General features: G+C 42.5%; 1 protein-coding gene across 1 annotated transcript in view; it reads left to right on the top strand.

The window, feature by feature from the left end:
- The window catches only part of Erc2 (ELKS/RAB6-interacting/CAST family member 2), an 898,378-nt gene that overhangs the window by 27,755 nt on the left and 852,948 nt on the right, over positions 1 to 17,675 (top strand). The window contains 1 exon segment of the mRNA XM_060390770.1: positions 9,199 to 9,992. Coding sequence (XP_060246753.1) covers positions 9,339 to 9,992 — 654 coding nt within the window. The 5' untranslated portion in view covers positions 9,199 to 9,338.

Below are 17,675 nucleotides of genomic sequence, written 5' to 3' on the forward strand. Positions count from 1 at the left end.
TCCAGAACTCACTCTGATCTCTGCATAAGCAACACACACACACACACACACACACACACACACACACACACACACACAGAGATACATATATTTATACCTCTCACTTTTTAGGGGTAGGAGATAGTTTATTATAGACTCAAGTATTAGTTTCCATGGCCTAGGAACACAGATGGCACAAATTCCATATTCCAAAATGATAACAGCATCATAAGGTTTTGTACTGACAGAACACAGAAAACCATACAGTAGCACACTTTTCAAACACGTTGATAGGAACGTGATGTAAATGAGTTAGAGCAAAGTGGGGACACTTGTGCTGTAGGCGCCAGATGCTATCTGATGGCATCATCAGCTTTAGGAGTGGTGGAAGCTGGTGATTTGCCAAGTTAAGACATTTCAAGAGGCTTCACCTGACTTTTTCACGTTTCTTTATCTGGCTCCAGTAGACCCATTTGCAGCTGTAAATCAGAACTACCCTTGATTTTAGTTCTTATGAAGAGGGAGTGACTGCTATGTTTATTGTAATTTATTTCATACAAACATTTTAAAAGAAAAAATTGGGTATGTAGTGAAGAAAGTGTCCTGTTACCATTTCGATGGCCTCCGAGTCACCTTCTTGATTTGGTAGTTTCTATGGAGTTGCTGGAGCAGAACATCTTTGCCTGCATGATCTTGGCAGTGCAAACATTAGTGTTTTTCTCAATAGCTTGATATGGACTGCTGATGGCAGGCTTGTGTTCCTTCTCACACTCAGGCTTCATCGTTGAGGCTTGAAAATAAATGGGGAGTTTATACTTTTTCTTGGAGTTTCTGAGGTCAAACTCCAGCCAGTTTTCAAAAAGAAATTTTTTATGTTAGTTTATATATAATCTATGAAATTTCACTATGAAACTTTCATACTTTGACCATATCTAGTAAGGATTTCTTTTCAGACAGCATCATATGTATAGCCCATGCTGGTCACCTTCTGCTTCCATCCTTTAAGTGCTGGGATTACAGGTGTGGGCAACTATGCATGGTTCTAGCCATTTTTTTTTTTTTATCGTTTACCTTTCCCTGTTAGATGTCAATTTTGGAACACCTAGTTCTTGTGGCCATCACTCTTTCAAACCCTGTTGGATCTGAGCTTGAGGGGACAGTGTGAGAAAGTCTGTTCTAGGGAGTAAAGTTCCTGCAGATCGAGGTTATGGCATATCTCAACCCCTTTCACCCCAGCATTCAACATCAGGAATCAATCTGTTGCCTAAAAACATTTCTTGTATGACAAAATCAGAATGTTTTAAGGAAAAATTTGAGGTATCTCAAAGGGAAAAGGATTCACTTGCCAAATAATCTTGGGGAAATTATATCATAGACTCATATTTGGGATCATCACCAGGCCACCCCAGTGCTCTAACATCTCTGAGACTTCTTGGTATAAAACCAAGTTCCCATCAGCTACACTGTCCTAGACATCTGCTAAACTACTCAGGAAGTACAGGATGAAAACAGCTGGAATGGGATGATATTAATCTGAAGGTGTGTTTATTGAATGTACAGTGTTTCGGTCCTAGTTGATTTGGGCCTTTTTAAATCGCCTCAAGAGGAGACGGCAGCTTCAAGGAATGCACAAACTAGCGAGCATAGGCTGGAAAGGGAAACAGCCAAGGAAAAGATGGGAGTAGAAATTGTTCCATTTCAAGCTTGCGTTTCCTTCTAGAAAGTGATCCTCAGTAAGTAACCAGTGCTTCATCAATCAAAATATTAGTCAGCCGGAACTTTTTAAATCAAAATATTGTGAAATCTTTTCCATCACAACATTATTACATTTTCATTCAACAAATGACCCGTGTCATATGATTAGTTAAATAAATGATTAGACAACCATTTAGAAAAACATTAAGTAACTGGTTCAGATCTGGCTGAATAACAAAGTCCTCCAAAGTCTGGAGGCTTTAAACGATAGCTTATTATTCCTCACAACTCTGCAGCTTGACTGATGGTCCTGATGTTGCCTGCGGTTGCCTGCGGTGTGAGAGCGTAACTCATGCAGGTGATCCTGGGTGGCAGTTCAAGATGGCTCATCTCACCGGTCTGTCAGTGCTGGCTGCTGCCTGCTGCCTGCTGCCTGCTGCCTCCTGCCTGCTGGCTGCTGGCTGCAATGCTTCGCTTTTTGTATGAGCTGTGTTTCCCTGTGGTGTCTCATCTCCAAAGATTTTCTAGTAGGATAGCTTGGGCTTCTGGGTTACTTGTGACCAAATATCTGGCCAAACTGCTTGGGAAAACACCTTTAAGGGAGTAATTCTTTATTCTGGCTCATGGTTTTTAAGGGAGAGCAAGATGAAGAAGCTTATTCATGGTGCCAGGAGACAGAAGAAAAGGGCCGGCTGGGATACAGTCCCTGAAGTATGTACTCTTATGACTGACTTCCTCCCACTAGGCTCACCTTCCCTAGTTCATTACCTCCAAAGAGTTCCTTTGAGTTTAGATCTGTGTGTAAACCGTGCTTAGGTCATAATCCTCATGAGGTACTTGTCTCTGAAACTGGAGGAGTGTCAATAATCTAAAAATGTCTTAACCCAATCGAAGTGACAGTCAAGATTACCCAGTACAATTACCTAATACCTGATACTTATTTTCACCATGACTGCTGGATTGTAAGAGCCAAGAGAAACTTTCAGACTTTTAAAGGGTGAAGTTCAGACTGAGAGTAGTGTCTGTCACATCTTTTGCATTTGTTGGTCTAAGCCAGTCATGAATCCAGTTCACATTCAAGAAGGAGGGAGATAGAATTATCCTTAATAGCAGAGACAGATGTTCACAGGAAGGGAAGGGATTGTTGGTGCCCATCTTTCGGAGTCTTATGGTCACCATTAATAATCATGTCTTATAAAGCATTTCCTGTCATACAAGCACAGTGGATAAAGGAGATGATGTTAGGAATAAAACCTTGAGGAAAAAGGAGGCTACGGAACTTTATGTAGAATTTAATGCTGGTTCATCCAAAATTACGTCCATCCACATATGCATATCAAAGAGAAAGCATTTTGTTACAAGACATTGTTGATAAGTAATAAGATTGAGTGCTTTGGTTTAATTCTTTAACACCTCAATTTTGTATAATAATCTGTTAGTTATTTTAACAATTAAGAAAGCATTTAGGATTGGGATGGGAGGAGGGGGGAATCACAGGGGGGAAACAAAGGGAATAAAGGGTAATTAATAAAGAAAAAAAAAGGAAGATGGAAAGAAAAAAAAAGAAAGCATTTAGGTCCATGATAAATTTTAAAAGATTAGAAAAAAGGCTTGACTGTGCTGGCACACATTCTTAATCCCAGTGTTCAGGAGGCGGAGGCAGGTGCATTTCTGTGAGTCCAAGTCTGCTCATCCTGCATAGCCAGCCAGGGCTGCGTAGCGTGACCCCGTCTAAAAGGCAACTCAGAGAAACGTGTTCTAGTCTCAGACTCTCAATCTTTAAAACCTGAGCTATAAAGCTTTTCAGATGATTAATGGGAAATCAATTTATAAAGAAGTTACTTATTATTATAATTCTGTTTACATGTTTGTATATATGTGTACCATGGCACATGTGTATACGTCAGAAGACAATGTTGTGGACTCACTGCTGTCCTTCCGTCTTTGCATGGGTTTCAGGTATGTTGAATGTGCCTGTTGGCCAGCAAGCACTCAGCTTGTCCAGCAAGCATTTTTATCTATGTCTTGCTGGCCCCAGCCGAAAAGTCATTGTTATTCACAAATGGCAATAAGAGATGTCTACATACAGCCATGGAATATGCAGCCACGTGTGTACTTATTTGGAAATATGATATAAGACAAACGAGTATTTAAAATAAAACAGCAAAAGTAAACACAAAGGTGGTAGAAATTGTTATTAGGAATAAAGAGATACAGGTAAAAGCAAGAAAATCCAATGCACCAAATAAAAAATATAGTCCTTTGAAATCATATTGTTGGCTAGAGAAACAGAAAAATACAAACATTAAAAATGAGATAGGGGTGTAACTTGAAGTATTTTATAATTAATGAGAAGGTATACATGCCTATATGGATTAGATTGTGCTTGAAGGAAAAAAAAACCAAGTGATTTGAATTAGATAACAAATAAAAATGCATTGGTAAACTCAGTGAAAAGTGAGAAGATAATCAACAGCCCATTTTGTCCAGTTCCATGGGTTTGTTTCACCAAATCTTTCATGACAGAAATGGCTTTGTGTGTTATAAACTGTTTCAGAACATAGCAGAAAGGAAAGCTTAAGCTTAGCTTTAGTTTAATTTAATTAGCACTCACCTTGGATACAGAGAGCCCCGAGAAAGTGGGAGCCAGTGTTAGGTAGTTTGCTTTGTAAGTAAGGAAGCACAAGCACGCATAATCATTACTTTACTCCGGGTGTGACTTTGGTGTGCACAGGATGTATGTGTGTATGTGTGGGCTCATGCACCAATGAATGCATGAGCAAGGGTGTCCGGTCTCCTGCCCTGCCGCTCTCCAGCTTATTCCCTGAGACAGTCCCCACTGAGCCCGCAGCTAGGCTGGTGGTCAGCAGGCTGCGAGGATCCTCCAGCCTCTGCTCACCACTATGACAGTGACAGGCCCTTGCAGGCATGCCTGGACTTTTACGTGGGGGCTCAGTGTTTGAACTCAGGTCTCCCTGCTTGCACAGCACCTGCTCTTACTTGTGGAGTCCTCTCCCCAGTTGCTGGACACATGATTTTAAAGAAGAGTATGTTTCTTCATGTTACATGTTATATATGTGTTTCAAAAAGGAACAGATTTATTATCCTTATTTTTTTTTAATTGACTGCTGCAATGCTGCAAAGCCCTGGCCAGCCAGCTTGCAAAGCCACTGAGGGTTAAATCTGAACAGGGGTAAATTTTGTGTTATTTGTGAGATGCCTCACACCTCGCTAGAGAAATGAGGAATGTCTGTTTCTAGATGTCCGAGCAGAAGAAAGGGTAGGGCAAATTTCACTTAGTCCCTTTTAGGGAGGCGCAACTGTAATGATGGCCTAGATGGAGCCCCAATTCCTAGATCCTAAGCTAAGTAAAAACAGCAAATTGATGTAACTGTTGAAGTTTATGGGAAAACCCCAGAAAATTCCTAACATAAACTGTCTCTTCATTATGAAAAAGATTTGGAGCATGCAAATAAGAAAGGGGAGAAAATGAATGCCCTTTGGAGGGGCAGTTCTGGTGTTAGTTCCACATGTGTCACTCCAGTCTCCCTGCTAGTGTGTGCTTTCTAGAAATACGAGAAGGAAATCACACACACACACACACACACACACACACACTTTGTACCCTGCTCTTATCCACTACCAAAATGTAACATCTTTCTGTCTCATTAAATATTCACACTGTCACAATGTTCCACTGTCTTGTCTGTGTCATTCAGCATTTATATACCTGAATTCTTATTATTGGCTTATTGGTACTCCCTTTTTATTGAAGAGATTATTCATACAAAAATCTTAGCTATAGCATAATTTTTGTATACTTCCAATGAAAATGAAACAAAGTTTGGAGCAATGTAAACATTTCTAATGAAGTGCCCAAGTTACCAACAGCTCTGTAATTTTTCTACAGACTGTCTTTTTAGGGAGCATTTACAGAAAACATTTCTTCACATATACGGAAAGGCTCCTTAGGGTGTATGTGGTAGGAACACCAGGTGATACAGAATTTAACAGAATGGGAAAATTTGGGCTAAGGTACCAGTCATGCATTGCTTCCACAATGCCGCAAAACAGCCAGCCACAAAGCTTGTGTGACATTCTTTAAAGTACCGAGGGTGTGTGTGTGTGTGTGTGTGTGTGTGGCTCAGCCCATCTCAGCTGGGTTGGGCATGTTATCTGTGCCCAGCTACTGAGAAGGCAGCTCCACTCAACTGGACGGGGCTTGCTTTCACATCTTGGGGTTGGTGGGCTGCAGGCAGGGACAACTTATTTTCTCTCCTCTAGGTAAAGCCTACTCTACTAGGTAAGGTTAAAACAAGCAAGAGAGTACATACACACATAGGTGCTATTCCCAAAGCTGGCTTCTGTTCCACTCACATTTATTTTATTTTCACTTCATCAGCCAAAGCAAGTCATAGGACTGAACCTAGAATCGGAGTAGGAGGGCTCTATGAAGAACACAGATAAAGAAGGGCTGTGTGCAAGTGAGAGGGCTCAGCAGCAAAGGTACTTGCTGCTATTCTGAATTCTGTTCCCAGGGACTGACATGGTGGAAGAAGAGAACTGACTCCCAAAAAAGTTGCCCTCTGACCTTCCCACAAATGTACATATATACAATACATAAATGAAGAAAGAAGGAAGGAAGGAAGGAGAAAAGGAAAGAAGGAAAGAAGGAAGAAAGAAGGAAGAAAGGAAGGGGGGGGGTGTCAAGACCTGGGGCCAATAATGCTGCCAGTCTATCTGGCAGCCGTAACTAAAGTGGCCTGGGGAGGGTTGGAGCTTCAGTGGATGCTGATTCAGAATATGAAAAGCATCTTCTTGGTTGGCTTCACACACTTCCAAGTGTCTCTCTGCTTTCCTTGGCTCTAGCTTCACTTCCACAGAGGGTCCACACAGTAGTGCCCAGAGGTCTATGTTTTATTGATTATACACAGTGGGTTTTATTAGTACATTTTTATAATGCACTGGTGTATTGTGATTGTGTTTGCTCCTCATTACCTTTTCTTGTCCATCTCTACTCATGGTGACACCCTTCTTCTCCCAACTACCCCTCCCTCATTCTACTTTCATGTGCTGTCTGATTATTATTTTATGTCAGTGTATGTGCACACGTGTGTGTGTGTGTGTGTGTGTGTGTGTGTGTGTGTGTGTGAATGTGCTGTGACGCATCTGTAGAGGTGAGAGGACAACTTTCTCGAGAGTTGGTTCTCTCTACTATGAGCTCTGGAGAACAAACTCACGTCATCAAGTTTGCAAGGCAAGCACTTTTACCCACTTAGCCACTGTGAAGCACTGAGTTTACTAGGGATTGCTTCCACGAGCATGGGCAAGGACGTGTTTATAGGAGCACGGATCTCTTTCCAGTGGCTGCATCACTGAGAAAAACTTTCTCTCATTAACCGTAAGCTGCCCATAGACCTTCAGGGAGGGGTGGGAACTCTTAGGTCTCTCCCCGACGTGGCTGTAGAATGTGGACAGGTCTTGGCAGGTACCCTCCATCACTGTGAGTTAGGAGTACTTGGAAGTCAGTGTTCTGTACCACCCACTCTTGTCCTCTGATCTTTCCATTCTTTCTGCTTCTTCTGTAATGTTTCCATAGCCTTGAAGGACATGAGGCAGATGCCCCATTTAGGGGCTGAGCCATTCAGTCATCGCTTTGAGGGTCCCATCTTGAAAACAAATAACTCTGACTGAAGATGATCTCATCTTTCCTGTTTCGTTCCTCCTGAAGTCACAGGGTAAAGTCTTTCTGGACCAGTGAGAGTCATGCACCATCCCTTGAACTACTTACTTACCATGTCTGAAATGGAGTATAATGATTAGATAGACTTGGGTTACAGTCTCACCTCTGATGCTATCCAGAATGGAGTAGTGGGAGTCAACCCCATCTAGTCCTTATAAACTAGGATTATGGGTTTAAAAACAGTTTCTTTTAAGGAAAATGCAGATTGCATTGCTAGAAAGTGTGTGTAGAGGTGGGAGGAGAGATAAATGGTAGGCAGAGGAAAATAAAAAAAGTGCCTTTATGTGCTGTTTATAATGTTTTAATCTCATTGAAACACTAGACAAAAGCTATTTATTTATTTTTGCAAAAGCTGTTTATTGACTATTCTGCCAGGTAGCAACAAGGAATTTTATAGATAGCATTTTATTGATAATATAATGAGTTAGATGGTGGTTTTCTTCATTTTATGTACTGAAGAGTAAAAGCTCATGACAGTTTTTAAAATTTGCCCAAGGTCACTCTTCTGTATTAGAGTGGAGATTTCAACCTGTTTGTTTCAACCTTTCTAGACTCTGTGCTCCTATTGCCAAGGAATTTGCTGAAAGCAAAGCACAACATGATGAAGATTTCCTGACAGTAGGAGGCTGTGAGGCACTCATGAAGGCCATTTGAGTCCCAGTATTGAAGTGATAATTGTAGCCCCGTGGCCCCAGCTACACAAACTCTGTCCTGATATACCTGACTCACCGTGATAGGGAGCCTCCCCTACTTTTCCGTAGGAGTTAGGGGGTTGGGAACGCTGATCTACCGTGTTGTTCCCTGGGCCATTTCTGTATGTGTGGGAAGAGGTTTGTGTGAGGATAAAAGTCAACTAATTGGAAAAGAACTCTGAAATGACCAGTCTGGGAGATGTATGACTGGGGAAGAGACAGGAAGGGCTGTTTATCCCATGACAGCTTTGAGAATCTGGCCATATGTGCAGGTATCTTGCTAGTTGAATCATGTCTTGATTTTAGCTCTGAGATGACCAGTGGGCTTCAAATGATGTGTCAATGCCAGCTGAATTGTGGGAAGATATATGGAGGGCTGTGCTGGGCACAGTGGAAAGGAGGTCTCTGGTGGATACTGCTTTCTAAGGGCACAGGAGGAGAAGGGAAAGCACACATGTCAGCTTTTAGATATTCAACGAAGCAGTGGTTTCTCAGTCATTGTAAAGCCATTTGTAGTTGAAGGTCACGTCCCCAAAGATGGGTTATTTTATTGCTGCAGTCCATATGGTGAACTTCTTGGCTTTCCAAACCTTACTTGGTACGAATCAAGGGGGAGCATTTTATTTTCCCAAGGAAAAAAAGAATTTCCTTTTTGCTTTGATAACTTTAGACTTTGGGGTCAGGGTGGGAACATTTATTTTAAAAGTTTACATGTAGTAAGAAATGTTTCAGGATTATTTTTCTATTTAAAACACACACACATACATATATACATGGGCATCACCTATATATCATCTATCATCTCTCTATATCTCTCTATGTATCATCTCTCTATGTATCTATCTATTATCTATCATTTTGCCACTAATTTATCATTATTAATTTCTATATATTTAGCATTCATCCATCATTCTCTCTATCTGTTGTTGTATCTAGATTTTTTTTTCAGTGCTATGACTTGAACCCAGGATCTTGTGCTTTCTAGGAGGGCATTCTACTACTTCTGTCAATGTATTTTAAGATGTGATGCAGTTGTAGTTAGAATCCTAAGGAAGTTTGTTTTTAATTATTCTTTTTCTCATTTTGCAGATCTCTGAGTGGAGTCATTTCCTGGTGCAAACCATACAAAGAACACGGTGAAAGTTCTAGCCAGGAAAGGAAACATTGGCTTAAACCCTAAGGTTGCCTAGCATTTCTTCTCTTTGGTAGCACCACATCACAGAAGAAAAATGTACGGGAGTGCAAGAACAATCACCAATCTGGAAGGTAGCCCTTCCAGATCACCACGTTTGCCAAGGTCACCTCGTTTGGGCCACCGAAGAACAAGTAGCGGGGGAGGGGGAGGAACAGGCAAGACTCTGTCCATGGAGAATATCCAGTCCCTTAATGCAGCCTACGCCACGTCTGGACCCATGTACTTGAGTGACCACGAAGGGGTGGCATCAACGACTTACCCGAAGGGGACAATGACCCTGGGCAGGGCCACCAATCGAGCTGTGTACGGAGGCCGGGTCACAGCCATGGGGAGCAGTCCCAACATTGCTTCTGCCGGCCTTTCCCACACGGATGTCCTTTCGTACACAGATCAACACGGGGGGCTGGGCAGCTCCTCCCACCACCACCACCAGGTGCCGTCCATGTTGAGGCAGGTGAGGGACAGTACGATGTTGGACCTCCAGGCCCAGCTCAAAGAACTGCAGAGGGAGAACGACCTGCTACGGAAGGAGCTGGACATCAAGGACAGCAAACTGGGGTCTTCCATGAATAGCATCAAGACTTTCTGGAGTCCAGAGCTCAAGAAGGAGAGGGTCTTGAGGAAAGAGGAGGCGGCTCGGATGTCTGTCCTCAAGGAGCAGATGAGGGTTTCTCATGAGGAAAACCAGGTGGGTTGTCACAGCGCTCTCAGGCTTTGCAGACGGCTCCAGACTTACCGTATGTACCAAGGAGGCTGAGCACCACGAAGAAGGTTAAGGCTTAATACGTTTCACCTGGGTGCCACAGCCAACCACACAGGAGGTACTATGCCGTATTGACTGAATTCCTTGTTCCGGTAACCTTTCCACATAGTTGCAGAGGTGGGGAGGATCGGCCCTCATTGCCAACTTTTGTGCGTGGCTAATTTTGTTCTCTTTTTCAGCAATTGCAGCAGCAGTTCAGATGTTCCTCCCTCAGACTAGAAGAGGAAAATGCTAATCTCTGCAAGAGTAAACACTTTACATTAAAAGGCCACACTTGACTGGTGAATTTTTGCTGTTTGTTATTGTTTTTGCAGTTGAACCAGCGTTGTTTCTTAGAGCAAGTTCCATAAACAGCAAACTCAAGGGTATGAGACAGGATTGGGAAGAGCGGGTTTGATACCGCGTAAGGGCAACCCAGCTCGTCTTAACTTGGTCTCTAGCCTTTATCCATTCAGTATTTATGTACTATGTGCAAGGTGCATTCTTAGTCTTTGATCCAGCGTCTATATTTTAAGAAAATGAGGGAGCTAGTTTCCCAGAGTCTTCCTGAATTTGGCTGTTCCCCTTCTTATATCCCCCTGTTCCCTTGTTAACAGTCTTATCCAGAAGGCAGTGTTCCTCCTTGACTGAGCCTACAGCACCTTCTACTGGAAGATGTGGGCCAGTCACACTCTGTACCACCTCCCTCCATATCTGAGCTATCTGCTCCATCCTTGTTCTCCATGCTCGCAGCTGAGGTTCCCTTCCCGCTGTTAGCTTCCCCAACACCCTTTTCCCTTTCAGCCCAGCTGGGGTCCGTCTTTCATCTTCTCAATTACACACTACGGTACCTGCCTTATACACTGCTGTTTTCACAAGTGCTCTGGAACCTATGCTTAAGTCTCAGTTTCTTCCTGGAGATGAGAGGGAGCTAAGAGAGAGCTAAGGCTGAGAAGAGGGTGCTGTGACATTTGGCTTATGAACTCCCAGGCAGCGTTTCATTCTCTGCTAGTCTGAGATAATTCAACCTGGCTGAAGGAATGGCTCTTTGACAACCAGCCTTGCCGCCGGGCTGTGCTACAGCCTGCCTTTCATCTGCTGACCCTCCTGTCTCATTCTCTCAGCTGCTAGCGCTTTGGAGCCAAGCACCTTGGTCACATTCATGACTTGTATGAAGGACTGTTCTTGTTGGCTTTCTATGTGTTGCGAGCAGTCGCCCTGTCTCTGGCTGTCTGCAGATGTGGAGAATGTTTCATTTTCCAGAACAGAAAGCTCTGTCCCGTTAAGTCAAATTAGCGTTCTCGACCACCATGTCTGCTGTGTTCTGCTTTGCTGGTTCGTGAACTACTCGGGAACCTGCAACGTGCGTTCCCCTTCTGCTCTGTATTGTTTTCTCCTCTCTCTAGCTTTTCTTTTCTTTTCTTTTCTTTTCTTTTCTTTTCTTTTCTTTTCTTTTCTTTTCTTTTCTTTTCTTTTCTTTTCTTTTCTTTTCTTTTCTTTTCTTTTCTTTTCTTTTCTTCTTAAAGTAGTTAAAGCAGTTCATCAATGACGAAAGCAGTGGCAAAAACTGGAAGGGAAGCCTCCGGTCTGTCAGCTCTGAGGGGACGCTTATCCTCTGCTCCTGTACTGACTGTATGTTTGAGCAGCAATCCACATTCACTCATGTAAGCTTATTTGTTTGCACGTGACATTGTGCCACAGTGCCAGTGTGTTATGGGCCTTCCTTGATATTCACAAAAATATACGGAAGACACAGAGTAAAGTGAAGTAAATTTCAGTGATGTTTTTTGTTTTTAGTAAAAAGCACATTAAAACTCTTGATCTGTGCTATTCCAAGGTAAGGAATAAAACATTAACAAAAAGTGGCTTTTTTTTTCTTTTTAAAATGGTAATCTCTTTTCTTCCCTCTTAGACGTGTATTAGGACCCTTTTAGAGCTGTATGCATCCCTCTTGCTCAGGATAGAATAGGCTCTTCTGGACTGACAAAAGATCTCAAATCTCAGTGGCTTAACACATAGATCCTTTATTCTTCCTTTCTTTCCCCCCTCCTCCCCCTCCTTCCCTCCCTCCCTCCACCTCTTTCTTCCTTTCTTTCAAGCATCTCACTATGTATCCTTGGTTGGCCTAGAACTCACTCTGTAGACCAGACTGGCTTTGAACTGAGAGATTCGCCTGTCTGATTTCCGAGTTCTGGGATTAGAGGTATATGCCAGCACACCTGATGCCTGATACTTCTCATTCCCTAAGGTATGAAGCAAGTCAAATGACTCTCCATCGCAGATCTTTTCTGCGTGAAGACACAGGACCCAGAGTTTCCGCGTCTGGGTGGCTCTGATTGGTATTCCAGGGCAAGAGGTTCCTGAAGATGACACATTGACTGCTTCGTTCTCCGGACTAGGAGTGGCACAGCTTGAGGAAGTGGGGGTGATGGTCTTTTCCTCTGAGAGAGAGAAGATACGGGCACGCGTCAGGAACTGCATCTGTAGGTTTTCAGCTTTGTCATAAAACTGGAGCTGGTTAGGCGTGTTCGCAGATGCTTATGTTCCTAGTATTTGGGAGGTGGAGGTAGGAAAGTGAAGGCATAGATGTTGTCTTTGGCCGTGGAGGAAGTTCAAGGCTAGCCTGGCTTACATGTGTCAAAGAAACCGGAGGGGACAAACAAACAATTGGAAAATAGTGAATGTGGAGGAAATAAAGATTGGGGATCAATCTAGACTCCTGTTGCTGCTCCCATTTTACTGCTGCCATAGCTGGTGGCGATCTCTGAGGGCTTGTGATGTTACGAGTTGAAGGTCATGCACATCATCATTCAGCGCCTTGAATCAGTTTCCTGAGCCCAGCACTAGAGGTTTCTTACCTTAAAGACACATGAAAATGTGGAGAGAGTGGAGGGCTTGCCAAGATTTACCAAGCTGGAAGGTGGAGCTGGACTTTGGTTTAGTCAGGCTTGAACTTTGCGGTTGGCTCAGCGGGAGCACTGAGCTGAGAGAGCATTAGCGGAGCACAGTGGTTCTCAACCTTCCTAACACTATGACCCTTTAATACACGTTGTGGTGATCCCCACCATAAAATTACTTTCCTTGTCTACTTCATAACTGTAATTTTGCTACTGTTATGAATCATAATGTAGATATTTTTGGAGCTAGAGGTTTGACAAGTTGAGAACCACAAATTGAGAACCACTGGTTATATTTGATGAAAAAAATAAGTTGCAATGGAACTTAACCTCTGAGCCATCTCTCCAGCCCCTATAAGTTCCAATGGAATGATTAAGAATTTGGTTTACTTTATTTAGGATTTTTATTCTTAATTAGGAACTTATTTTCTCTAGAAATGGTTTTGATGCTGTTTCTGATTTCTACCTAACTTAGGAAGAGAAAGGTTTATTTCAATTCATGCTTTGAGAGGTTTCAGGCCAAGGTTGGGTGGAGCTGTTGTTCTGGAGCCCTGGCAGGCATAGTGGGTGGCGGTGGTGGAGAGAGTGTAGAGAAGGAGCCTGCTCCGTTTCACAGCTCCCTCCAAGCGCTGCTCTCAAGGACCCCAGACTCTTACAAGGCTCCACCATCTCCCTGTAGCACCACCCTTGGGACAAAGCCTTTGACATTTGGGGTAACGCTTACTTAAACAGTATCAGCGCCACTTACTATTAACTTAATTGTACCTTCCTTTTATAGGTAAAGGAAAAACAAGTACCTTTTTCTATGGGCAAGAAAGGGATTCAGAGCTCTTGAGAGACACTTCTCTGTGGTTTCTTAAGCATAAAATCAGAAGCTGCAGCTGCACATGTCAATATGTACCAAGGACGGTACATATTAGAGTCTAAAACAATTTGAACTGTGCTACATGAAGAGAAATGGGAGGGGGACCCATTAGAGAAGGAGGGGAAGAAACTTGTGTGTGCTTGTCTGTGACATTCTTAGTTTTATAAAGTTGTCTCCAACCAGCACAGGCATGTGCTCTCAGGTACAGCTTACAGAGGATTTTGATTTTGATGTCCTCATGGTTCTATCCATGGGAGCCGAGTTCATCTCTGTATCTAAGGGAGGCTTTTGAACCACCTCTCTACATTAGAGAATGCTCAGGAACTACAGGGCCTATGGGTAAGTTGCACCAGATTTCTTATGTGCAAAGGATTGATGATCAGGTTCCTGGATAGAAATTTCTCCTCTTCTTTACTTCCCATCTTTTCTTCTTAGTGACACAGTCCACACAGACATTAATCCATGTGATGCTGCTGCGGGTTGCAGCCTTGAAGTGTGGGGTAGCTTAATGTGTGTAGCCACAGTACATTGGTTAAGGGCTAGCTTAATGTAAGTAAAATCCAGGGTGCATGGGTACAGGGCTAGCTTTATGTATTAAAGCCAGAGCGCCTGGATTTCAGGCACGCTTAATGTGTGTAAACCAGAGTTCAGAATGCATGGCTACACAGCTTTTTGTTGTCATTCATGCCTTTGTTGTAGGATGTGATTTTGTAAACTGAAAGAGAGATGAACATAGTATTCTGGGAAATGTATTCTTTGGGGTGCCTGAACCCACAGCTCATGTTCTCAGCGTCATGACAATAGACTGATTTGGGGAAAGGTGAGTTTAAAATACTGACGGAGAGATGGCTCAGTGGCCCAGAGCACTGGCTGCTCTTGCAGAAGATGTGGTTTTGGTTCCTAGCAGCCACACGGTCGCTCACACTGTTGGTCTAACACCCTCTCCTGACCTCCATGGTCACCAGGCATTTACAGGGTGCACGTGCAGGCAGAGCACTTGTAAACATAAAAATAAAAGTGAAACATTTAAAAATATTGTTAATGAATGTCATGCTGTCATGTGGGACACCCCCTTTGTCTTTTATGGCCAGTAGAGTTGTGCTGGATGTTGGTTGGCTGGTTGCTCTTATCAGGAAACCAACTGACTCAGTTTCTCAAAAAAAATTAATAGATTTTTTTTTATTCTGCTTTTTTTTTTCTTTTTAGGACAAAATCATGCTATATAACCCCGACTGGCCTGAAACTTGGCATTTAGATCAGATTGGCTTCAAACATGCTGTGATCCTCCCGCCTCTGCCTTCTGAGTACTTAGATTACAGACATGCACTGCAACACTTAGCCAGTTTTCCTAAGTCTTGTATCTCCACCCCATTTGTCAGTATAATGGAGATCAAGGGAGAATAGATGATAGAGAATAAAATTTCAGAAACTTTGAAAGAAGCTAGGCAGAGTAATACACATTTCTAATCCCAACTACTTGGGAGGCTAAGGTGGGAAGGTAGCTTGAATTTGAGTTCAAGGCCAGCTTGGGAAGTTGAACAAGACCCTGGCTTGAAAAACTCAGAAGCAGAAATTGTGTAAGGACTTAGATCTTGCAGTTTGGTGCACAGATGTTATTGACTTTTCATATTCCTGGATATTTTGTTCAACAATTAACTCTGTACTTTTAATGACCTCCTTTCCAAATTAGATACGTAGAAAGTAATTTTTAGATGGTTCCTGGGTTTTGTGTAGCTGGCCAAGGCTCTGCAGAAATATAAATAGCATCACACACTAGGAGACTGTACTAGATCTAATATTTACTCATCTTGTGAAGAAGTGGGACAAGGTCATTGGGAACTGTAACCCAAGAAGTGTAAGTAAACCTGTCTGGGGAATGGTACAGCTTTTAAGCAATGGTTTATGTGATCATTTCTATTTCTGACTTAACACTATAGAAAGGAATAGACTCTAAATCAATATTAATAAGAACTTTTGATCCAAGTTCAACATATCACTTATTAATTCTTATTTGAAGCCTGAAACTGGAAAAGCTGAGAGAAAGTAGCAGTTCTCATAGCTTTCTTCTTTTTAAAGGTAAGGTCTCATATATTCCAGGCTAGCCTCACAATCACTGTGTAGGTAAGGATGACCATAGATTTCTTCTTCCTTTATTTCATGAGAGCTTAGGTTACAAGAGTGAACTATCACAGCTGGTTTTTAAGGGGTACTGGGGATTGAACCCACACCTTTGTGCATGCTAAGCAAGCATTCTACAAACTACATGCTCTGGCCTCCCTCATTTTTCTTATTTGTTTTATTTGTATGAGTACAGGCCCCTTTCAGCAGGCCCCCTGTTGTGAAATTCTCATTTGATTGTGAGTATCCGGATTTGATGAGCTATAGCAGCCGAGTAATAGAGACATGGTTTTTCCTAATGAGAAGCAAGCTGCATCAGGACATTCTGATAACAATGAGGCTCAGCTGTCATCACTTTGAACTGTGAAGGCTCGCCCCAGAATTGCTGGGTTTCTTCAAGTTTATGGGTGGGATTAGATGTTGCTATGGGTTAGATATGGATTGTCTCTTAAATGTTAATGTGCTGGAGCTTGATTCTCAGTGTAACTGTGTTGGAAGGTGTGAGACCTCTAACACGTAAGTGGGTCATGGGGCTTCCACCCTCGTGAATGGATCAGTGTCTTTCTCAAGGACTGGGTTAGGTCTGTAGTGACTGGATTGGGTCTCATGGGAGTGAACTGGCTCTTGGGAGACTGCAGTAGTTACTGTGAGAGCAGCCTGTTCAGAGACTGCTCCAGCCTTTGGTCTTCTCTGTGTGTGCTCCTTTCCCTGGTCATGCCAACTGTACTGGAACACTGACTGGGAGCCAAGAAGTTGCCATCCCATCCTTTTTGATCTTGAGAACCGTGAGCTAAATAAACCCAGTTTTCTTTGTATTGTATTCAGCCTCTGATATTTTGTTATAGCAACAAAAAATAGGATAAATCACATACTCTCATTACTTCAGTAGATTGTCTTACCCCCTGTACCTTTTCCAGGACTCTTTCTACTGCTAGAAATCTGAGTCCCTGCAGATAGGATTTCCAAAGTGTGGCCAGGGAAATGGTATTTTCCAAAGAGGATTCTCTGGTCAAATACACCTTAGACACACATACCTGAAACATTTGTCATGGAAATTCATGATGCATATGTTCTGGGTTGAATTTTGTCATCCCCCTTAAAGGTATGCTGGAATCCTAACTCTTGTTATCTGAGAATGTGACCTCATTTGGAGAAAAGACTTTTATGTAGTTAATCAACTTATAGCAAGAGCTCTAGTCTAGTTTAACTACTGCCTTTATAAAAAGGTAAATTTGGACACAGATACAAACATGCAGAGAGAGAGAGAGAGAGAGAGAGAGAGAGAGAGAGAGAGAGATGTGAACACATACAGTTAGAGGATGACCTTGTAATCAAACAAAGGAAAGACTCTTGGAACATGTCTTTCCTGGAAGCTCTTAGAAGGAAGCAGCCATTCCAACAACCCTGCCTCAGCCTCCAGAATCGCGAAATAATGAAAATCTATTGCTTGCTTTGTGGTACTTTCTTATGATGGTCCCAACCAAGGAATAACATATATCATGAGATGTAATACTCCAACTCTTGAGATTAAACAGCACTTGTAAAATTTTAACATAGCAATTTCCCAATCTTCCTTGACTATGACCCTTTATCTTAAACCTAAATGGCTTAGAAAGCTCTTTAGAAAGCTGCAGCACTTCCAAGCCTCCACCATTACTGTAGCTGTCATGAGCAATGCTCTTCTTTGCTTCTTGTCTTGAGCATTGATGTGATGCCTGGAACTAGAGCTACCATATTCTAATCATGGAG

The sequence above is a fragment of the Meriones unguiculatus genome, chromosome 9, assembly GCF_030254825.1.
Source record: "Meriones unguiculatus strain TT.TT164.6M chromosome 9, Bangor_MerUng_6.1, whole genome shotgun sequence".
NCBI lineage: Eukaryota > Metazoa > Chordata > Mammalia > Rodentia > Muridae > Meriones > Meriones unguiculatus.